Source organism: Syngnathus floridae, chromosome 1 (genome assembly GCF_059516105.1).
Source record: "Syngnathus floridae isolate MCC-2025c chromosome 1, RoL_Sflo_1.0, whole genome shotgun sequence".
NCBI classification, from domain to species: Eukaryota; Metazoa; Chordata; class Actinopteri; order Syngnathiformes; family Syngnathidae; genus Syngnathus; species Syngnathus floridae.
The window spans coordinates 1,028,972-1,051,580 of record NC_142413.1 but is presented as its reverse complement, the minus strand read 5'-3'; the positions used below and the strand labels follow the sequence as shown (position 1 = coordinate 1,051,580).

The 22,609-nt window shown below is 50.4% G+C and overlaps 3 protein-coding genes across 6 annotated transcripts; 2 read left to right on the top strand and 1 right to left on the bottom strand.

Annotated features, from left to right (window-relative positions):
- Window positions 1–1,108: 1,108 nt before the first annotated feature.
- LOC148403183 (uncharacterized) lies at window positions 1,109–5,347 on the top strand. Its single transcript, XM_088378076.1, has 8 exons — window positions 1,109–2,116; window positions 2,525–2,776; window positions 3,017–3,271; window positions 3,605–3,838; window positions 3,900–4,193; window positions 4,273–4,391; window positions 4,549–5,005; window positions 5,042–5,347. Exons 1-6 carry the CDS (start codon window positions 2,071–2,073, stop codon window positions 4,362–4,364), a joined length of 1,173 nt encoding a protein of 390 aa, XP_088234202.1. The 5' UTR covers window positions 1,109–2,070; the 3' UTR covers window positions 4,365–4,391; window positions 4,549–5,005; window positions 5,042–5,347.
- Window positions 5,348–6,168: 821 nt separating this feature from the next.
- acap1 (ArfGAP with coiled-coil, ankyrin repeat and PH domains 1) lies at window positions 6,169–15,194 on the bottom strand. 3 transcript variants are annotated; one of them, XM_088377951.1, is made up of 23 exons: window positions 14,828–15,193; window positions 13,766–13,823; window positions 13,237–13,356; window positions 13,120–13,173; window positions 12,516–12,574; window positions 12,249–12,432; window positions 12,132–12,176; window positions 11,937–12,032; window positions 11,116–11,190; window positions 10,570–10,682; window positions 10,427–10,478; window positions 10,240–10,340; window positions 10,072–10,183; window positions 9,801–9,997; window positions 9,675–9,744; window positions 9,518–9,612; window positions 9,105–9,298; window positions 8,969–9,016; window positions 8,707–8,882; window positions 8,485–8,594; window positions 7,791–7,901; window positions 7,655–7,716; window positions 6,169–6,416 (listed from the first exon to the last, which is right to left on the bottom strand). In XM_088377951.1, exons 1-23 carry the CDS (start codon window positions 14,878–14,880, stop codon window positions 6,319–6,321), a joined length of 2,283 nt encoding a protein of 760 aa, XP_088234077.1. In that variant the 5' UTR covers window positions 14,881–15,193; the 3' UTR covers window positions 6,169–6,318. The 3 variants fall into 3 exon arrangements, 2 of the variants coding, with proteins under 2 accessions (XP_088234077.1, XP_088234091.1); XM_088377965.1 differs by lacking the exons at window positions 7,655–7,716; window positions 7,791–7,901 and having other exon boundaries at window positions 14,828–15,194; XR_015858944.1 differs by lacking the exons at window positions 7,655–7,716; window positions 7,791–7,901 and having other exon boundaries at window positions 8,485–8,882; window positions 14,828–15,194.
- A 336-nt stretch (window positions 15,195–15,530) lies between these two features.
- On the top strand, window positions 15,531–22,122 carry agfg2 (ArfGAP with FG repeats 2). Of its 2 annotated transcripts, none has more exons than XM_088378012.1 (13): window positions 15,531–16,234; window positions 17,102–17,195; window positions 17,323–17,438; window positions 17,817–17,955; window positions 18,020–18,125; window positions 18,208–18,297; window positions 19,368–19,592; window positions 20,121–20,193; window positions 20,321–20,364; window positions 20,771–20,857; window positions 20,966–21,055; window positions 21,219–21,289; window positions 21,364–22,122. In XM_088378012.1, exons 1-13 carry the CDS (start codon window positions 16,068–16,070, stop codon window positions 21,409–21,411), a joined length of 1,350 nt encoding a protein of 449 aa, XP_088234138.1. In that variant the 5' UTR covers window positions 15,531–16,067; the 3' UTR covers window positions 21,412–22,122. The 2 variants fall into 2 exon arrangements, with proteins under 2 accessions (XP_088234138.1, XP_088234148.1); XM_088378022.1 differs by lacking the exon at window positions 15,531–16,234 and adding an exon at window positions 16,455–16,469 and having other exon boundaries at window positions 16,561–17,195.
- Window positions 22,123–22,609: the final 487 nt, after the last annotated feature.

Genomic DNA, 22,609 nt, shown 5'->3' with positions numbered 1-22,609 from the left:
CATCTTTGTGGGTTTTTTTTTTTTTTTCTGAACGGATTTCAATAGTTTCAGGTTAAACTTTAAACTGTGAAGAAGAAAAGAGAAATCAAGCGAAGAGATAGAAAGTGAATGCAAGGTCGGCGCCCTCTTTTGTGCCGTGCGACGTATCTCGACGCGGAATGATTGTCGCTCGTGGAGGGAAAGACGTGGAGTTGAATGATGACGAATCGCGCCCTCTGGTGGCTGAGACTCGAGCTGACAGACCGCAGGCAGTAAGAATAAGCCAAAGCGGGGTCAACTGCTGCTCTTCAAAAGATGCAAAGCAACGGCCGGCTCCTCCTGAAATGTGTCTGTGCTTATGTGAGCGAGCGAGCGAGCGAGGAAACAGTTTGTTGGCTTAGTTGGGCTCGTTACTACATTGTCACCATCCATCACCATTTCAAGCACTGTTGAGACTGGAGGAAAAGACGGAGAAAATAGTGCACGGCCTTTGTTGATTTGTGTTTGGCTCCGACTTGAGTTCTCTCGCGTGCTACGTGATGACATTTGTATGTTGCACGTGCCAGTGAGTTAAAGTTAAAGTCCCAATGATCATCATCACACACACATCTGGGTGTGGTGAAATTTGTCCTCTGCATTTAACCCATCCCCATGTGATTTTGATCCATCCCCTGGGGGAGAGGGGAGCAGTGAGCAGCAGCGGTGCCGCGCTCGGGAATCATTTGGTGATCAAACCCCCCAATTCCAACCCTTAATGATGAGTGCCAAGCAGGGAGGCAATGGGTCCCATTTTTATAGTCTTTGGTATGACCCGGCCGGGGTTTGAACCCACAACCTTCCAGTCTCAGGGCGGACACTCTACTACTAGGCCACTGAGCTGGAGTTTTGCTTTTGTCATTCGTGCATTCATTTCATTCGTCTTGTTTCCCCCCCGAATGACTGAATGAGTGGATATTTGCCATCCATCCATCCATCCGTCCATCCGTCCGTCCGTCCGTCCATCCGCCAACAGCAAAAAAGAAGATGATGCAACATTGGCCTGCAGAAGGTGGTTGGAAGGGGGGGTGGAGCGGTTCAGCTTTGCCTTTGTCCTCTGATGCAAAGTGGCGGCGGCGGCGGAGGAGGCAGCGCTGGCCCGATCGCAAAGTGACACTCGAGCCGTTCGAAGGCTTTGACTTCCGACGACGTTGTTGCTCAAGCCGGAGAGAAAAGCACGTTCCGTCCTTACGATTGCCATTCCAGACGTTTCCATTGCAAATGGCTTCAAAGTTGCTTGATTCCAATGACATCATTCCCTCGCCAATAACCGGGAAAGGATGGTGTGGCAAAATCAAAGCAATCCACGTCTTTGTTTGTTTGTCTGTTTCTTTTGAATCCGTTTGAAAGAAGGCGTGCTGATCGCGTTGTGATGCTCTTACGCAACCGCTGGACGAAGGATAACAGTCAGCTCGAGCATGACATGTTTTTCCAGATAGATGGCAAGTTGGGATGGGCACTTGATAGCCATCATCTTGGCGTGTTGTTGTTGTTGTTGTTTTTCCAGATCGATGGGAAGACGCGACGGGCACTTTACCGCGATCATTTGAGTGCCTTTTGCACATTGGCCTGCCTGCCTGCCTGCCTGCCTGCCTGACTCGTTGGCCTGTTTGTCTTGAACTCTTGAACTATTTCACTGATGACGCTCGTAACAAAGTTGGTCGGTCGCTTTGCAACAACTTGGCGGCAGGCGCTTTGAGATCAAACGAAGCGAGCGTGGGCTGTGCGTGTCAAAGCGCCGTGACGTCACGCACCTTGCGGGTAGCAGGAAGCGCTCGCGTCCGACACTCATTCGATTCGCTTGTCGAGTCGGAGCAGCCAGCCCGCCAGCCAGCCAGCCAGCCAGCGCGCCAGCCCGCCAGCCAGCCAGCCAGCCCGCCAGCCCGCCCGCCAGCCCGCCCGCCAGCCAGCCAGCCAGCCAGCCAGCCAGCCAGCCAGCCAGCCAGCCAGCCAGCCAGCCAGCCATCCAGCCAGCCAGCCATCCAACTAGCCAGCCCGCCCGCCCGCCAGCGCGCCAGCCAGCCATCCAACTAGCCAGCCCGCCCGCCCGCCAGCATGAAGCTCGTGACAATCACCCTGCTCTTGTTCGTCCACACGGCAGGTAGGAGAACTTTTTACACTTTGCAGTCCGATCCAAGTTGGTGACAGTTGGCGAAGCGTCAAGCCGCCATTTTCACATCTTGAAGCCGTTCAATTGATTGTCATCACAAGTTGCTTTGAAAAAGGCCCACGTTGTTGCGACGCCTGCAATGTTTTGCGCCTTCCTTTTGCCAATTGCATTTGGATGGATGGATTTTTCAATATTGTTTTGATACTTTTGGCCAGCTCTCATCTCCTCGTACCAAGTCGTACGTATGTAGCGTGACAACGAAAGGCATTCGGAGCGCAAAATGGCTCTGCACAACAAAGCTCCATGCTCAAGTCTATCTTGTGCCTTGAAGTAGCTTTGTGCCTGCTGGGTGTCCACAGTGCGAGTAAGAGCATGCGCTGGCCACCTCTGCTTTTCCAGATCTGACAAGTAGCGAGTGCAACGGCGTGAAGGATGAGGTGGTGTTCTGCGCAGCTGGCACCAACCTCAAAATAGAAGCTCCCGATACTGGCTACGCGTGGCACTTCGGAACAGCCGACGTCGACAGTGCTCTGACCGCAGACCCAACCTCAAAGAAGTTGACGGGCACCCTGGCAGCAAAGCACACTGGCGTGTACTTGGCCACCAAAACCGGTGAAACGACGCTCAAGTTCACCATCATTGTGGATGCCGGTAAGTCGCGCGACTGTCGTCCGGGGTGGCTGCTTTTGGTGGGAAAACAGCAGCGCGCGCTCGCGCGCTCGCTCGCTCGCTCCAATTCAGCAAGATTGGCTGATTGTTGATTTTGGCAGCAAATTGAAAAGCGAGCCAGTCACTTGACGAGTCCATCTGCGTGCGTGTACTTTGTGATTTGACCGCCTGCGCTCGGATACTGGGGTGAATAACTCATACAACTGTTTTGGGCTTTTTCAGTCACGTGCACCAAAAACGAGGAATGCCAGGTCGGGACCGGTAGCTCCATACATTTGAACTCCGACCTGGGTAATGGTGTCTCGTGGACGTTGGCGGACAAGCCGATCGGGGACCCTGGCAATGATGACGCGCCCAAGTTCACCGCCGGGAAGAAAGCGTTGGGCCTCTTCAACGTGCAAACACCTCAAAGCGGGAAGTACAAGGCCACGTTGTCACCATCCGAAGTTGAATTTCCAGTCACCGTCAGCGACAAAAGTAAGTTTGGCGCCGCGGCCCTCGCGCTCCTTTCGCTCGCCGCAAAGTGTCGACGGAGGTAGCCGCTCAAACGATTCAGTGACTACGACGACGGGATTATTGCGGCGGGCGGCGCGCGTCGAAGACAAAGAGCCGCCGCCGCCATTTTGTTCTCCGTTGAAACTAAGTGTTGACATGGACTTGATCAATGCACGTTTTCACACCTTCAGCCTCTGTTCAGCCCGCCATTTTTTTGGAAGGGCCGCCCTCCCCGACGACTGCGTTTGTTGTAAGTGAGAAAGTGCAAATGCCCGCCCTTGAAATTGACTCTCGTTTGTTTCCTCTTCCCAACAGCTCCCGTCTCCACGGCCAGCGTCAAGAAGGGAGTGGGCTGCGTTGCGACCTTAGAGTGCGAGGTCACCGGTGATGCCAAAACCATCAACTGGACCAAGGACGGAGCTAAGCTGACTTCTAAAGGGAAAACGTTGACCGTCGTCGACAAGGCGTCTGCTCCCTACGCCTGCGAGGTCCAGGGCTACCACGGTGGTGCTGCGGTGGCTAGCGCCTCCTTCTCCTACACCTACGCAGGTGAGTAAGGAAAGCACCATCCCAGAAAAATTGCAAAGCGCGACTTTCCTGTTTTTGACAGCTCCCGAGGCCGTCTCAAAGGTCACGATCGAACGGACCGCCAGCGTCCTCACGTGTACCGCCGACGGTGCCGTCAAAACCTGGGAGTGGCTGACGTTCGGAAACGTGCCTGTCACAGCAAGCGACGGCACAGTGGACCGTGATCCGTCCAAGTTCAATTTGGCCTCCGGGGCCAAAGGCGAGTTCAGTTGCAAGGTCACCGACTGCCAGAACAATACCAAGTCCTCCCAAATCTTGCGCGTCGGTGGAAAGGTGGACCCCACCGGTACCCCCACCGCCCCGGGCGGCGCTACGAGTGAGTACTTGCACGTCAGTGGGTGGAGCCCCGCCCCGCCCGCCCGCCCAGCCGCCAATGTTTGCCATCTTTGCTCTAGCACCAGGCGCAGCCACCCAGGGCACGTCCTGCTCTGTCGCTCTGTTGGTGATAAGCGTCCTCATTGAGCTCTACGTGGTGATGATGATGTAGACCGAGGCCGGCCGGCCGGCCGGCCGGGTGAGTCGCCGTTTTCCTTCCGTCCACCGTGGCCGCGCTGCCTTGCCTTGCCTTGCCTTGCCTTGCCTTGCCTTGCCTTGGAGGCCAGCGGCGCGCGGGCCCTTCCATTTTTCTCTTTCCATTCATTCAGCAATAAAAAGAATTTGTGTATCAGCAGCAAGAAGACGGGAAAAAAAGCACGAAACCCAGAAAGCAGCGGCTCGGGAGAAGCGGGAAGGCGGCGGCAGCGGCGGCGGCGTTGACGGCGGCACGAGACCCTCGCTCGCACATCTGGAGGGAGGGCACCGGCGCCTGAGCGGTTGGCCTTGGACTTGTTTGCAGCAGGGGAGGGGCCGAGAGTGAAGCGGGAAAGCTTTGTTTCTGTTTGTGCTTTTTTGGTCTCGTTCAATTTTCTTCGACTTCTTCCGTCGATTATGATTTACAATGGACCATGTCACTCACCGTTAGCGTTGGGGAGGGAGGTTGGCAACGTGATTGGGTTGCGTGCTGCAACTGTTTGTTGGTTGGTCTTCAATTTACGCCGTTTATTAGCATGCTTACTACTCGAGTTATGATCAATTTATGATGTGGTTTACAATGGATGATGTCACTCAACCTTAGCATTTGGGAGGGAGGTTGGCAGGCAGGCAGGCAGGCAGGCAGGCAGGCAGGCAGGCAGGCAGGCAGGCAGGCAGGCAGGCAAACGTTTTGTTGGGACGCGCTGGAAGGTGGTCAACGTGACTGGCTCAATCGGACGATTGGGTCAATTGGATGGTGCAACTTTTGCTTTCAACGAACGCAGCATCGCGAGGCGTCGCGTTGCATTGGATGGCGGTGCAATTGCGCGAAGGGATTGCCGTGAACTTGGATGGTGCGACTTTGCCTTGGTGTCATGTATGCGAAGGGATTGCCGTGAATTTGGATGGTGTCATGTCCTGTATCCACTGGAAACCACAATAAAGTCTTTCTTCATTCCACTTGGTGGTGCTGTTTGATGATGTCAATGGCGCCGTCAACGGCGCGATGCATTGCGGGACATTTCCACAGATGGAGAAGACGAGCACAGGAGTGGCCCGCCGCCGCCGCCGCCGCCGCCGCCGCCGCCGCCGCCGCCTCCACAGCGATTGATGGAGGAAACTTTCTGAGAAGATTGAATGGCCCGCCGCCGCCGCCGCCTCCACAGCGATGAATGGAGGAAACTTTCTGAGAAGATTGAATGGCCCGCCGCCGCCGCCGCCGCCGCCGCCGCCATGGAAGAAACTCTCTTGCAAGCGCTGTGCAATCAGACAGGTGGCATTTTGCGACCCAACTTTCTTGCATGCTCTCTTCCATCAAATTGAGACTTTTTTGGGTCTTTCTTGCCCAAAGACAGGCGGGAGTTTGGTTTCAAATTTTCACGCATGCGCTTTTCAGTCCAATTGTTTTTTCTTTTTCGACAAGTGGCATTTTTGTATCCGACTTTCTTGCGTGCGCTCTTGAATCGAACGGAAGGGACTTTTTTGGGGGGGGGATTGCAGCCTGCTCCGCATATCGTACTGTATGTTTCAGCCACTCGCACGCGCACGCGTGACGGCAAAATTCAAGTCGTTCCTTTGCTTCCCCTCGCCCACCGCTAGAGGGCGGCGGAGCACACTGACGCTGGCTTTGTTCTTCAAACCCGATTCTACGAGTTAGGCAGAAAAAATAAATACGTCACTAAAAATCCCCCGAGTGTCGCCCTAGGCGATGGGCCTCGTCTGCCTTGTGCTAGAGCCGCCCTTGTCAACGCCGCAGTATAAACTAGCGAGGACTCGAGACATGAAATACAATGCATTTATTTGCCGGACAAAAGAGATATCTGTTCGAAGAAGTTTCGACATTTTCAAATGGAACTATTCCCAAAATATCCCCGTGGCGACAAGACAGAAGGAAGCATTTTCCCCAAACGCTTTCCCCCCTTTCTTTTCTTTCAGAATTTGCCGTCGGCGCTACGACGCTGGAGCTTCTCGGGGTTGTTCGAAGCCATGTGCGAGAAGTCTCTGAAGATGTGCTGGCAGGTTTCGTCACCTGTGCGACACAAGAGAGGTAAACCCAATGACCCCAAAAATAGGAAGAGTACAAGAAGACATAAATAACCCCCAAGAAGTCCACTGCTAGCAAGAATACATAGGTCAATAAGCCCCCGAGAAGTCTACGGATGGAAACGCAAAGGGCCACTAGACGGCGCCGCCGTCTGGAAATGCACGCAGAAGAAGAGCGAGCGTGTTGGCGGAAAAACGTTGAAAAGTAAGTCAACGATACAAACTTGTTTAGACTAAAGACAGGCAGGCGTTCAGACTGCAACAAGGTTTCCCAAAACCTTAACAGATACAAAGCGGATCCATTTTCAAACTTTGCGTCTCTTTTAGGTTTTGGCCTCGGAGCGGGACACGTAGGGAGCAGCACGCGGGCGCCAAAATGCACTTTACCTGGTAGTTTGCGGCGGGCAGGTGGCACGCTGCACAAACGGGTGAGACTAGAACCATGACTCGGGCGTGCAAAGACACACAAAGTCCAAAATGCTGACCGCTCGCCAGGGTCTCTTTGTTTAGTTTTTAAACAAGCACACGCAAAACCAGGTTACAAGAAGCAAGCCTGACAAGCAAAAGCACAACGCTTGACCGCAAAGGCTGCAACGCAAAAGTAAGCATGCTTTCGACTGACTCGCTCGCTCGCTCGCTCGCTCGCTCGCTGACTCGCTGACTGACTCACTGACTCGCTCGCTCGCTCGCTGACTGACTGACTGACTGACTGACTGACTGACTGACTGACTGACTGACTGACTGACTGACTGACTGACTGACTGACTGACTGACTGACTGACTACCTGTTTCATTCCATTTTCACAGTGTTTTGACATTTTGGCCCAGAGCCATACGCTTAAGTGGCAGAAGGAATGGTGATCGTAGAAGAGTCTGTGTTGTACTGTGGTCATGGATTCTGAATGAGAAAGTGGATTTTCACGCTTTCCCGAAGGAGGCGGAGTTCTCTTCACAGCCCATCTCCAATGCCATTTGACATTGCAACAGTATAAATACGCATCGTCAAAAAACAAAAAAGGTGACGCTGTAAAGCCAGTGTTTTCAGTTGGGTGAAGGGGGAGAAGAAAAAGCCAAACAAAAGCCCCTTTCTGTCAGACTCGTTGAACTTCTCGTCTTGTGCTCCCACTCATATGGTTCCTGAACGGCTGCAGGCTCTTCCTGGATTGGACCTGCCCTCTCCCTGCCCCAGTGCCCCCAGGCGGCGCCTGCCCCTTGGAGAGAGACCTGATTTTCCTAGGGATCCATCCAGCTCCTGCATCTCCCTGTTCATCTTGGCGATTCGGAGTCTGCGGGGATAAAAAGAGCGTCGGGCAAGTTTTCCCTTTCGCCATCAAGTGGCAAATTTGTTCCTGATGCTCACAAAGTGACAATGTCGGCGTTGGCGTTGTCCACGGCGATCGTTACGGGGTCCTTTTGGTTTTTGTCTCTGGCGCCGTAGTCCGCGCCGCGTTTCAGGAAGAGGCACACCAGCCTGAGTTCACACACAAGCCCGTATAAAATCGAAATGTCGCACCATCGGCCCTACTCGCTGGTTCCTGTGGAAACGTTCAATTAGCTTGCTCGCTGTCACGCGTCAAGAACCTGGGCTTGTCCGTGCAACTATTTGAAGACTACAAATGTCTTCGAACGCTCCAGTTTTGGCTGGCTGGCGCGCTGGCTGGCTGGCTGGCTGGCTGACTCGCTGACTCGCTGACTGACTCACTGACTCACTGTTGCCAATGTGCTCACAGACTGTTGCGAAAATGCTCACAGTTGGTCCGCTGACATATAGCAAGAGTGGGAAATGCTTGAACTTGGTGCCGTGTGCTCGCCGAGGCTACGATGCTAACGCTTGTTATGCTAACTCGAAGACACGAGCTGAAAAAGTTCTAAGAAGAAGAATTGACCCAATGCTAAAAATATCTGGCATCAGATACAGTCATCAGCCGTTCTTTTCGAAAACGGACATCATTAGCCAAGCGTCGTCTTTCCATCACAGACGTGTGTGTGTGTGTGTGCGTGCGTGCGTGCGTGCGTGCGTGCGTGCGTGCGTGCGTGCGTGCGCGCTTTTTTACCCGGTGTGACCCAATATGGTGGCGTGGTGAAGCGGACCTCTCCCATTTCTGTCCGCCTGGTTGACGTCAGCGCCGTTCTGCAGCAGGAATTCGCACGCCGCCAGAGCATTCTGCTCGCAGAGGAACGAAGGAAGGAAGGAAGAAGGAAAAAACCAAACCCCAAAAAAAAGCTTCCCAACAATGGGCGGCCGGTGCGGAGGCGCACTCCGGAGGAACCCTCACCACCCAGACGGCCTGGATCAGCGGCGTGCAGGCCTCCTCGGCCGCGTTGACCCAGTTGACGTTGGCGCCGTGGGCCAACGCGTCGGCCATGACGGGGAAGTTCTGCAGGGCGGCCGCGCGGTACAGCAGCGCCCCGGCATGAAGGCCGCTCAGATCCTCCTCTTCGTCATTGGCATCTAAGGTACAACGCAAATATCGACAGCGTCGGGAACTTGGTTTGGTTTTCTTTTGGGGTTTTTTTCAAGCGTGCCTGAACGCCCACCTCTGCGGGACCCCGTGTCGTGCTTTTGGACCTCAATGGGGCTCGACACTACGAAGGACAGACAGACAGACCGACAGACCGACCGACAGACGTGTGACAAGGCAGGCGTCTCGTCGGCGGCTCCGTCGTGCGTTACCCGATCGCGGCAGGGTGGCTCGGCTCGGTTTGGGTCGGAGCGGCGGTCGCTGCGCGCTGCGGTCTTGCGTGGCCGCCCGCTTCCTTTTATCGCCCGGGCGCTTCTGCCACCTGTTCTGACCCGCCGTCTCCGGCAGCTTTTGGATGAACTTCTTGTCCACGTATTTGGAGCGGATCCAGGCCTCCTTGTCCCCCCTGGCGAGACGCGCACCGGGGAACGCTCTCGTCAAACGGATTAGAACGATCACGAGTGCCGAGAGGATGCGGTCGCGGCGCCAGACAAGGACTTGCTTCTGCACTTCCAAACGACCACGCAATGTTGCGCCGTCGTGTGCCCACGGCCCAAAAATGGCACGATGCCAGAATCGTGTGGGCTTCTGAGCTGCAATCTGCCCAAAGCTGCTCCAAATCTACCTGCGACTGGAGGCGAGGGGCTTCTTCACGGTGATCTGCTCAATCCGGGCCTCGTAGATGCCGTTGATGACGCCGTTGCCCAATTCGCACATCAGCTGCAAGGCACACCGAGACCTCAGTCATCTCGAGCCGCTCACACAAGAGGAGAATCCCTTACCTTAATGAGTTCCGGCTCCCACGAGTCCAGCGTGAGGGAGCGCACTTTGGAGAAGTGGACCCCCAGGCTCCTGAAAGAGAGCAAGTTGGTGCGCCTGGGCCTGCGCGGGTCCAGGCGCCTGCATACCTGTGTATGCCCGAGCACACGATGCACAGAGTGATGCCGAGGTTGATGGAAGCCCAGTCGGGATCCGGCGCGGCGCAGTCGCAGCACTCGCCGTTCCCGGCAATGGCCCGGACCTCCTCCAAGGCCTTGAAGCCCTCGTCCCCTTCGCCGTCGGCGGGGTTTCCCGTCGACACCGAGCTGCGGCGCCGCCGCCGCCGCTGCGAGACACGGCCACACGGTCGACGAGGGGAGGCGACGGGGCGCGACTCACGGCCGGCCGGCAAATTCTCACCGGGCTGCGTTGGACGTCCCTGCGCTCGTGATAGGCCGAGGCGATGCTGTTCTGCACGGCGCCGATCCACGTCTGCTGCTGCCTCTCCGAGTCGGCCTGTAACAGACAGCTTCTGCGCCCGCCTTAGAGTCGGCCGGCGGGACTCCGTTGTCGCCGGGCGGGACTCACTTGGACGGGGAGACCACTTCCAAACAGAAGCGCCGCTCGCTCTCGCCGTTGGGCTTGACCGTGCACAGACGCAAGTCCTCCACCACCACCGTGGGCTGGTCCTGAGAGACGGGCAGACCGCCGAGACCCCTTTTGGCTGCGTTCCCCTTTTTGCCCAGAGCAACAAGAGTCCTCTTTGTTTGCTTACCTTGAATTTCTTCTGATACACCAGCTGATTCTTCTGAATGGAGAACCAACGCCTGAGGGAGACATGGAGGGAGGGAGGGAGGGAGGGAGACATGAGAAGAAGAAGAAAAGATCACAAGAGCTCTTTCTCTTTTTTTTTTAAACCTGTTCCATGTCTTGAAGGCGTTGCTGGCCCGTTTGTAGAGGTAGCCTTCCATGGCAACTCCGTCGGCGGCGTCCGGTTTGAAGTCCATGATGGAGTCGTCGTAGGAAACATCCTGGAAAGCCCCGAATCCATTTTTAGCTGACTTGATGTCTTTGGAAACTCCAGAATGCAATTCTCCTCAAAAATATGCTCAAGAGCTGACGTAGAACTTGAAAGTGAAAAATGAGGCTGACGTCATTTCCACTCTTTCACTGCCGTCGACGTCAAAGTTGTATTCCTATGGCAGCCCAGATGAAATACAACTTTGACGTCTATATGCGTCAGTGGCAGTGAATGAGTTCAAACGTGCCCATTTATTGTGAAATGTTATTGTGAATTTGGAATGATGCTTTGAGAATTGTGGAAGGGAGAAAAACAGTATATCGATGACATATAAATATTTCAAAACATTGAATGCTTTGAATTGGTTGAAAAATGGTTGGAGTAGAATTGTTGAGAAAGTGTCCAAATCTTCGCAATTTGAAGTTGCGATGCTTTGAACGAACCTTTTTCTTGATGGCGGCGTGCCTTTGCTCCATGTCCCTCTTCTCTCGGGCTGAATTCAGGACAAACTGCCGATGCTGTTGAAACAGCAAAAAGGCGAGATGGGGGGGGGGGAGGCGAGCCGCTCATTCTCGTCTTCTCCTTGCATCCGAACACGACAAGTTCATTTCCTGTCTTTTGACGGACGGACGGACGGACGGACGGACGGACGGACGGAGTGTGTGATCTTGTGAACTATTTCCTGTTGTTGCTGGCTCTTTCCTGTCACGCTGGCAAGTCGTGTGCCATGCAAATGCTCTCAGGAAACTTTTGAAATCATCGCAGTCATGACAAGAACCACTTTTCAGATCCAACATTCAAATTGGAATATCACAAGAGTCAAATTATTGGGGGGGGTTACGTTACATTCGGAATGTTAAGACATTAAGGATGCATGTTTTCAAGTCATACTTTCAAGGTTGATGACAATCAAGTTGTTTATTAAGTCTTATTTTCCATCTAAAGATCTACAAGAGCCATATTGGATCATTAAGAAAGATATTATATATAATGAATAAATAAAACAAATGGAATAATATATCGTCCTATATATAATATATATTATAATATATTTATATATACATATATATGTATGTATGTATGTGTATGTATATGTATATATATATATATACATACGTATGTATGTATATTTATATATGTATATATATATATATATAAAATATTTGAGAGTAAAAAAAGTTGTAATATTGCATGAATATAGTGTGTTTTTTTTTTTTTTTTTTTTTCTTTTGTCAAAAACAACAACAATCATCATCATAATTACCTCTTCACTTAGTTTTTGCCGATAATGGTCCAGTTCTGCCAAGGACTGGTAGCCGTTCTGGAACAGCTGTGCCTGAGCGTCCATTAGCGCCAACATCTAAAAATAGAAAAAAAACGCAAAAAGTATTTCATTTTGCCCAACAAAATACGGATGAGATCAAATGCGATGCACGCAACGTGACAAGGTTGCACTCACGGCCATCAACAGCTCCGTCTTCTTTTTGGCTTCGATGATGTTAATCTGCGAGAAAAAGACAAAAGAGCTCCACTTAAAAAGTGCGGCCTCCAAACCTGTCGCCATGTCTTTGCTGACCTCCAGGACGTAGTCGAGGGCGCCCGATCGGAAGGCCCGGCGGGCGTGGAGCAGCGCGCCGCTGGCCTCCTCCACCTCGTGAGGCTTCCCGCGAGGCGCCTGAGCGTTCCTGGCTAGCGCCCCCTCCAGGGACTCGCTGCTACGCTCAAACTCCTTGCGCGCGTCCTTGAAGCGCCGCACGTCTCTGGAGAGAAGGCCAAATTGTGAAGGTGAGTGACCGGCCGACCGACCGACCGCCCGCCACGCTGAAATTGAGCGGCTCCTCACTCTTTGACGAATGTCTGGAGCTTCGTCTTGACCGACTTCTGCGTGATGTCAATCACCTCCTGAAAGGACAACGTCGTACATGCAAGTTGAATATGGTCCAAGATGACTTCTAACTATTTAGTGCCCGAGCAGCGAACCAAATTTTGCACTCACGTCACACCTGAAGCAACATTTTACATTTTAAAAGGTAGAGTACTTTATCAGAGCCCGACCCAATTTTGCTCTCATGTCACCCCTGGCAAAAAAACTGGATGTTTTAAAGTTGCCATACAAGAAAAGAGTGTCGCGCCCCCCCAAAGTGGTTTATCAGAGCCCTACCAAATTTTTCACCAACATTACACTTGATGAAACAGTTTATGTTTGAAAGTCGCCATGCAAAAAAGGGTCCGTAGCGCCCCATAAAGTAGTTAATCCGAGCCCTACCAAATTTTGCACCAATGTCGCATCCGGCGTAAAATTGGATATTTTAAAGTCGCCGCACAAAAAAAGGGTCTGTCGCGCCCCCTAGAGTGGTTTATCTGTTTTGGCGAGTTCGACCCGAGTCTACAAAAATTGTGTACGGATGTACGTACAAAAAAAGAAATATTTCAAACAAACCGCTCACCCCCTGCGCGTCCAAGATGACGGACAGTTTTTGGGAAAATTTCTGCAAGCATTCCTGTAAGAAGAAAAACAACATTATTTGGACTTGCACGGTTGGCCATCAGCGCACGGTTCTCACCTCCATGGTGGTGTCCCCCGAGCAGTGCTGTCCCAGACTCTGGAGGCCCGTCACAAAGCTCTTGCTGGTCTGCTGGTAGACTCGGCCGGCCTCCAGCATGGCCTGGCATTGTTTCACCAGCTGCCACACAAAAGCGCGTGTGCTGACAAATTGCTACTTTAGCTTTTGTTGTTTTTTTTGTTTTTTTTTTGTACGGTCCATGTCAACAGACATTTTGTCTGCAGGTGGCCCATTTAGAGGCAAAGCAAGAAGCTGCTTTGATTGTCCATGACTAAAGTTAACTGTGACCACTCTCACAGCGGCGCAGTCCTCCCTCTCGCAGATCCGCCGCGCACTAAATGACCAACATTGTGTCTAGCCAGCTAGTCTAAATGAACTGGGCAGGGTTTTCTCATTCAAATTCTTATCTCATTCAAAGATTGAGCCCTACGATTTTGTTCTTAAAATAGCCAAAACTTTTTTTCCCCCATATTACAACTTAAATTTAGAATAAATGAATATGTAACAATTTTATTCACACAAACCTCACCTTGTCTAATCGGGTCTCGAGTTCACCCACATCAGCTTGGACGGCTTCAATTTCCGCTCTGAAATGCACGCACGCATGCACACACACACACACACACACACACACACACACACACACACACACACACACACACACACACACACACACACACAGGCAATTTCATTTTAATGAATTAGCAACCAGCAATTAGCAATTTTTCTTAATGAGCAACATTACTTTTGTATGCATTTTTTCCAATTTTTATTTCTTCAGAAATATGCTTTTTTCCCCCCTTTTTGGTAATTTTCCTGAAACTTTTTTCGATAAACATTTTACCCTACATGTCATACATGTCACATATCAATTTGATTCTGCTTTAAAATACCTTTATAATACATCATGCAACCGATGTATTCCTTTACATTCTCTTTGCGTATGTTTCGATATTTACATTTGACAATACTGTAAAGAGGAGAAGTACAAAATGGGGAAAGGTTGTTTCTTGTGTCAATGCCAGTGCGGTTTCACACTTCCTGCAGCGCTCGGCTTGCTTCCTGTTCACCTCAACTGTCACCTGGCAACACAAGGCTGTGCTCTTTTTCAAGTGACAAAAGGGCCACACTGCCATATACTTTTGTCCAACTTTTGTGGCATCTTTGTTTTTCTGCTCTCTCTGGGCACACTGTGTGTGTGTGTGTGTGTGTGTGTGTGTGTGTGTGCGTGTGTGTGTTGCAAGTTTGAAAGATGCCAGATCAGCTGCAAAGCACAATACTGACTGACTCAGACCCAGGGCACACCCAAAATCTGCTCTTGCTTTCTTATATGCTTGCAACAGCACCATTTAGCACTACTTGCCTTGACATATGCTTCCACTTTATGGCTTGACATGCATATTATTAAATACACTACTATTATTACATTGCAAAAATCTCACGACACTCTACCAAATTGTCACAAAAATAGATTTAGGTGCCAAGCGAAAACCGAGTTGAGGCAAAAACTTACTTTTGATTGAAAAGATGTGCACACGCACATACGCACACACGCACACCTAACCTATCACAAGACAAGGGCTTTTGTTACCTGAAGCGTGGGGAATCTTTCAAACACTCCTCAAAGTCCACTTTAATAGTCATAATCCTCTTCGTTTGAACGCAAAAAACCAAAAAACAAATATAAAGTATATTAAATAAATCCAACGTCGTCGTGGCAAGGTTTACTTTGTCATTTCGTTTCCTGCAGTTCTTGGACTTGTTGAATTTGTGCGCCTAGTGTGCACGATGGATCTCGACCGACGTTTGACGCGTCATCGGAACACACACGCGCTCTCACACACGGTCATAGGGGTGTGTTTTTCTTGTCTGCCAACGAGTTTTTCTTCCCACGCAAAATCTAACACCACCCAGAGTGCGCCAACAAACAAGATGCAAACACACGCACACACAAAAAAAAAAAAAACCACGTACTTTCAAGCCGAGCCTTGATGCCACATGACTGACGTCACGCACCCCGGAATTGAGTCACATGACTCAGATGAGCCATGACAGCGCTTTCTGTCGTGTACAGTATTTGTTTTGGGCAAATTTCGTGCCGAAGATTCTTTGTGGAAAATAAGCGTCTGAAGCCAGGCAGTGTCAAATTGATCGTTAACTTTACAATTGCTTTTCTGTCTTGTCAAAATATGGGGTATGGAAAATGCTTTTTAAAATAGGAGTTTTGATTTTTGGTACCGCCCGTGTTCTTTCTTTTCATATACAATCGGTAAAGTATTACGCTGAGAGCTCTGAATGCCACGCGAATGACGTCACGCACCCATGCCAACAGAACCCTGAAGAGTCACGTGACTTTGATCTCGCTCGACGAACGTGTCGAGCTCCCTCTGCTGATCAAAAGCAGGCTCAACTCGTCATAAATATTCACTTTCTGCTCAAAAACAAACAAACAAACAAACAAACAATAGACGCATAGATAGGTTGAAGGTAGACGAATGAAATTATTCAACTTTTTGACACATCGTATGCAAATAATTATCTTGGTCGGGTTTTCAAAACAGCATCTTTGAATGGTGACATACGTCCGGTTGCATGCTTTTATTCTGAAGAAAGTAAGCATGTTTCCGTTTATGTGACGCATCTTGTTGGGTTTGACTCCCCCACCCCCTCCGCGTGAAGCAGGAGCTGAGTGGCGTTTTCTCCAACCACTGGCCCTCGACCCCCACGCCCCCCGCCCCACAATGCGGCGGTGAAGTGGCGGAGAGCCCGGGAGACGGAGCTCGGACGGTGGCTCGACCAAGCCCCCACCCCGCCCCTCCTCCGGATCCACGATGTCGAACCGCAAGCACCGGGACAACCAGGAGATTTGCGCACGCAAGGTCCGGGAGCTGGCCCAGTCCGGAGTAAACAAACATTGCTTCGAGTGCAACCAGCCCGGTGTGACGTACACGGACGTGACCGTGGGCACCTTCGTGTGCACCTCGTGCTCCGGAATGCTGTGAGTAGCATCTGTACTCAGCCCCGTGTCATGCAATTGTTGTTGCAGCAGAGTGGAGCTCAAGAGGCAGGCAGCCAGCCAGCCAGCCAGCCAGCCAGGCAGGCAGGCAGGCGGGCAGGCCCGGAGATTGCAGCACCGTCGCACACGCTGGTGCAATCGCCAGAGGTGCTTTCCACGCATGTTGACACACTCTCTGTCTTCCCACAGCCATTTAAAAGCAGTCCTCGGGTTCAAGGTTTGTTTCTTGCCGTCCCTTCCAGCAGCTCCTCTGGAGTGTGGGCGTGTGTATGTTGATATGTGTGGACGCATTGATTTTGCATGTCCAGCCCACTCCTCGCACTCCACGGGCAAGGCCGGCCCGGGCAACCACTCACTGTTGTGTTTCAGCGTTGAGTCGATATTCTTGATCTCCAGCCTCAAGACCAGGACGCACTAGCAGAACGATAGCGTCAACTCGGCCTCGGTAGTAACATGTACCGACGGTGTCCTACTCTTCGTGAGGACGCTAAGCTCGACATGAAGGATATCGAATAATCGTCGGTTTGAGCATCGATCCAGTCGTTTTATTACTAACGCGCTCTTTGTCCGCACAAGGTCCACTGTGGCATTTCTGCACACTAAAATGAGGTCAAACTACAAGTGAGGACAAAGAGTACACTAGTAGATGGAGCTTAAACCGGATGGAAAAGCTCTCAAAGAAATGCTCACACAGCCTTCCATAGAAAGCATGGATGAAGATTCCCACACATCAGAAGATGTTTCCACGCCCACCTGCTCTTTCCTCTGGCCGGAATGACAACATATGAATTCCGCGTGTGTGTGTTGTTTTTTTTGGTTGTTTTTTAACCACTCGCCATCCTACCCCAGGCGAGGCCTCAACCCTCCGCACAGGGTCAAGTCCATCTCCATGACGACCTTCTCCCAACAGGAAGTGGAATTCCTCCAAAACCACGGCAACCAGGTGAGTGAGGCTGCAGCAAACCGGCCGCCGAATCCTCCCCAAAACGTCGGTCCGCCTTCTCCCGGGCTCTCCGGCATCGCATCCGGAGGAGTGCGGGCGATCGCAAACTGCTCATGTCTGTCCTCAGGTCGGCAGGAGGACGTGGCTGTGCGCCTTTGAGCCCAAGACAGATGGCTGCTCCGACATGAAGGACTCGCAGAAGTTCAAAGAGTTCCTGCAGGACAAATACGAGAAGAAGAAATGGTCAGCCGACACCCGAACACACATTCGCACAAAACATAAATAGTAAATCAATAAATGGACATACATAAATCAGTGAAAAAACACAAATAAATAAACAAAAATAAATAAACATAAATGAATGAAAAAACACAAATAAATAAATACGAAAAACATTTTCGGGCGTTAACGTCCCACATCCGGCCGGCATTGTCAGACTTTTATTTGACAAATAAATAAATAGAAAAAACATTTTCGGGCGTTAACGTCCCACATCCGGCCGGCATTGTGTCAGACTTTTATTTGTGAAGGCGGAACCAAGAGGTCCTTCTTCCCCGCAGCTTGTCACCTTTGGGACCACCTTGTCCCATCCAGTGACGTTCACCCCGTTTTTTCTTGCAGGCATTTTTCCAAAAATAAGAACCGGAGAGATGTGGAGGGACCTTGGAGCCCAGGTGTCCAGACCGTCCTGGTTCACGGCCCACTTGCCGGCCAGCCCCTTCACAACTTGCCTCCCAACGCCCGGCCCGCCAGGACGCTGGTGAGAGAGTCTCCCCGTCGCCGGTTGGGACGCCGACGACTCAGCCGCCGAGCTTTTCTTGCAGTCGCAGATGGCGCAGTGGGATCGAGCCTCGCCCGCTGACGCCCGGCCCGACGCCTTCACCGCGCGGCCCACGCGCTCCCAAAGCTTCCGGGATCCGTCGCTGAAAGGTATCGTCGCCGGCGGAACCGTAACCGTTTGACGACGATACCTTTTCAAAATGTTTTTTTTTTTTTTTCCCCCCTTCCGTAGAACAGAACGTGTGCGGGATTGAGAGACAGCGGCCGGGCTCCTTAACTTCAGCTCACCCGCCTTCCTTCCCCGCCCTCCCCCGTCCTTCAGGTGGGCGTCCTAACGGCGTTCTGCTCCCTCTTGATGGGTCCTTTCAGATTAACGCCCTTTTCTGCCTTGTGTCTCCTTGACCTCGTAGCCGCTAGTTCTTTCAAAAAACACTTCACGTTAGGTAAGACCCGTTCCACCGGTCAGTGCATTTGCTGTCTGCTGAACGTTCGTAAGCTACGTGGCTCACGCATCGAGTCCTTCGCCGCGCCGGTCCTCGCGTTGCTATTTTTAGGCGGCCGCGGCTGCTGCCGGTGGTCAGCGGTGGGCTGCTGATATTTCACTCTGCGTCGGCGGCAAAGCACTTAAAAATAAATATGTGGGGCACCGCTGTAATCCGGCAGCGCCTACACATTCGCTTTTCCAAAAATACTCCTTAGTGTCGCTCCACAACGGCCGCTAGTCGCACGTATTGAACACGTGGAACGAGTTTACTATTTCAAGGTGATTTCCAGAGTATAGCCAATTGCTTACTTTTTAATAAAACAAAATACTACTTTTAAAAAAGTAATAATAAAAATGTTACTGCTCAGGGAACAAAAAAGACTGGCTTTATCAGATGCTAGCATGCTGTGTTGTGGCCAATGGTTGCTGCACGCTGAGATGCTAACCATGCTAACCCCTCCTTTTTTTTTTTACTGTCGCGATGGTGTTTGTGGGCTGAAACAACATAGTAGAAAACTTGCTAGACTATAGAGAGTCGAACATATTCACCACATCGTCGGTTCAGCACTTTCACACTTTATATTAGCAAGCTGATCTGTTAGTATTTCAATTTGATTTTGAGCTTGTAGCTAGTTGATAACAAGTGGAAACAAAAGAGAGGCTTTATCAGCTGCTAGCATGCTCTGTGGCTAATGTCCGCTACCCGCTAAGATGCTAACCTTGCCGGTCGTTGGTTTTTGTGTCTATTTTCTTTGTATCTCCTCTTGCAGCATGAAAACTTGCCCTGACTAAGCACTTAGGGTGTTTGTTTGTATTCACGTTGGGATGTTGGTGTTTGATGATCTTTGTCCGGGGCTTTTTCTTCTTATTTTTTTTAATTTTTTTTTTTTTTTATGTGTCGGTCCCAGGTCGCACGGTGTCAACATCGGGCGCCACGGGGCCCTTCAGAGCCTTCCCCAAATCTCTCAGCTTGGACTTTGGAGGTCTGAAACAGCTGCAGCCCCCTCGTCCTCACTCTCTATCCCAGCAGCAGCAGCAGCAGCAGCAGCAGCAGCAGCAGCAGCAGACCACGGCCAACGCCCAGGACAGGTACGCTGCGGTGTCCCAACTGGATAGCGTCTTCTCGGACACAGGTATGCCACTGTCGACCGCCAATTCACCTCACCGTTTAGGGACACCCCACTATGTCCAAAAAAAAGTGACGATTCATTTCATTTCTAAGTTTTTAGCGAGGGGATCCAAACACTATTTCCCCCCCAGAGCAGAAATCCGCAGTCAGTTGTAGTAACGCTCGTATCGGCAGGTTGGATTTAATAAAGCATAGCAGTGGCGTCTGCGTGTGATCCAGATTGTCACGGCTTGCTCAGCTAGATTGCGTAACGTCCTTCCTCCAAATGCCAAGGCTGTTAGCCGCTGAATTATGCTCATTGTTTTCTCCCCATCGCGCAGTTAGCTTCAAAGGACCCCCTTGACTCGTTTTAATCGGTTTAAAATCAGCTGCTTTTGACTCGTCAAGGTGGCTTTTTTTTTTGTGTGTGTGTTGAGGAAGTGAGATTGTTCCCTGGCTCAGTTAAAAGCATTTTTTTCTTCATTCCAGTATTCGATTTGAACCCTGTTTTTAATTTGAAGTGAAAAAGTCCGTGTGAACTGTTTGTCTGCAGCACCACCTGCTGGGCCTCCACAGTATAGCACCTTGTTTGGCAGCCGGATCTCTTCTAGCTCCACTCCGGCCAGGCATGTATTTATTGATTAATTGATTCATTTATTTATTTTTCATTTATTTTATTTGTTGGAGGGTTGAAATCTTCACTTCTCTGCCCTTTTCTGAATCACCTAAATTCTTCACCTCTTCTCCCACCAGCTCCCCGGGTGTTGATTCGACTTCTGCCTCACAAACATTCACAGGTAAGCTAAACACGATTTGATATCTTCATTATTTGCTGAAAAACTCGTGGATTCACTCATTTGCACTCGGGCTAAAGCAATAAAATGGGATGCAGCGCAATCAAGTGGAATTTATTTGTTGATGATTGTTTTTCTTAGACCAATTTTTTTAGTGAGGGTCCTAGAATGCACCCAAAAACTCAAACGAAGAGTATGATTGTGCTTCTCTTGCCACTAATAGTCGATTCCACTTTCTATTTTCATATGTATATTCCAAAAGTTGAGTTCACTGACTTACTGTCTAACCTTTGTGGTTTGTGCTAGTACACACATTTGTTTGCCCATGTGTAACATTGCCTTAGTTAGTCCTAGCATGTTGTCGAGGCTACTATGCTAGCTAATATGTGTTTGTGTGTGTGCACCCTAGCGTTCCCCAACCCGTTCAGCTCAGGCGCCACTTGCCAGCAGCCCGCTGCACTCTCCCCCAGTAACCCTTTCAGCAGTTCCCCAGGAGGTGATTTTTTTTTCTTTTTTGTTAGTTTTGTTTGGGGGGGGGGGGGGGGGGGGGGGTTGTCCGCAGTCCTGCCGCCTGAGCGACCAATCCCAAACGTTGTTTCCCCAGGCGACGGCGCTTTGGTCACCTCGCCCACGTCAGTGTTCCCGCCGCCTGCCTCCTTTCCTCAAGAGGGCGCCAATAACCAGGAAGCCAACGGTAAAGTGCACTTGAATTTCTCATTCAAATTTGTAGGGCAGCGTTATGCGGACAACCCAAACTGAAGAGGCTTGTTTGAGCACCGCAATAACCAGAGGAGGGTAAAGAATATCTGCCTTTATTTATTTATTTTCATGTGATCTGCTCTCTCAAATGTTTTCAGGCTTCGCCGCCTTCCCCGCGTGCGACTCGCAACCCAAAGTCCCTCGGCCCATGTCGGTGAACCCTTTTACTGTGAGTACTCCTTTTTTGTACAAATCGGACGAGGCGCCATCAAGCAACTTCCTTTAAGGCTCGCTCTCTTTCAGGGGAACGTTTACCCCAGTCGCGGCACGTCGCGAAACCCTTTCATCTGACTAAGCTCCTCCCCTCAGCCGTCTGTCTTTGGGAGAAGTGGACTGTAGTAGTCGCCTCTGCCTCGTCAATGCCTCTGGAGTATTTTCCTCCTCGTCCCAATGTCCCCGTATTTATGTGTTTATTTGTGTGTGTGTGTGTGTTTAAAAAAAAAAAAAGCCTGAATGTAATTATGACTTCAACAAGCAAGATCTACTCTGATGCCTCTAGCATATTTTTTTTAATTTTTTTTTCGGGGAGGAGGGCAGAAATATACACTCAAAGCATCGCTACTTTGCTTTCACCCCCTCCCTGCTCCCAAAAAAAAAAATTAACTAAATTTTCTGTTTTTAAACCTAATAAGTAAAAGATAAAGTCGAAGTTTTTGAAGGATCGCCGCCTTAAAGCCTGTCTTCTCTTTGTTTTTCTTTCAAAGATGTTAACCACTGCCAGGCTGCATGAGTTTTGAGGGCTAAAAAATATACAACTAAAAAAAAAAAGCTACTGAATGTAAAAAAGAAAAAAGCTGTTAAAGAAAAACTTAAAATACTGTATCAAACAATAGTGCATCTACTGGACCAAAATGTTTTTTTGTTTTTTTTAACATGGGGGTTTACTTAAGGATTGTTTTAACCACGTCTTTGTCATGGCAAGTATTCATAAAATCCGTTTGACCCTTTACTGCTGCGTAAGCGAGTGTTGCTTTCCAGAAAATAAAAGCTCTTTTACACCAAGTCCCTTCTGGATTTCTCCGCAAGGGGTCGCACGTTGCCCGTTTTCCCCAAAGCCTCGAGGTTACTTTGGGATGCGTGTTGCATAACGCGCAGCCTGCTTTAGCAATAGAACTCCTATTTTAGAAAGGCCGACGGAATTATGGGATGCATTGCTTGCTTTGTGCTTGTGCTCAAATTACGCCATAGCATGGATCCCCGCTATTTGCGGTGGCTCGGGACCAGGCAACCCGAATAGAAAAAAAAACCCCTCCCTAAACGCAAATCAATTTACATTCAAATATGCATTTTCCACGGGGGAAATTGGCTAGTAGGGAAATCCACAAGTATGCAAGGCCCACAGTATCTTAATGAACATGTCTTGCATATAAAGGTCATTACAAATTTTATATCAATTAATTATAACTTACAAAAAACCGAACTCTGCATAATTGTCGTGTACTAGACCTCAGTGAAGATAAGTACGAGTTGAATCGGTATTCCTACTTTT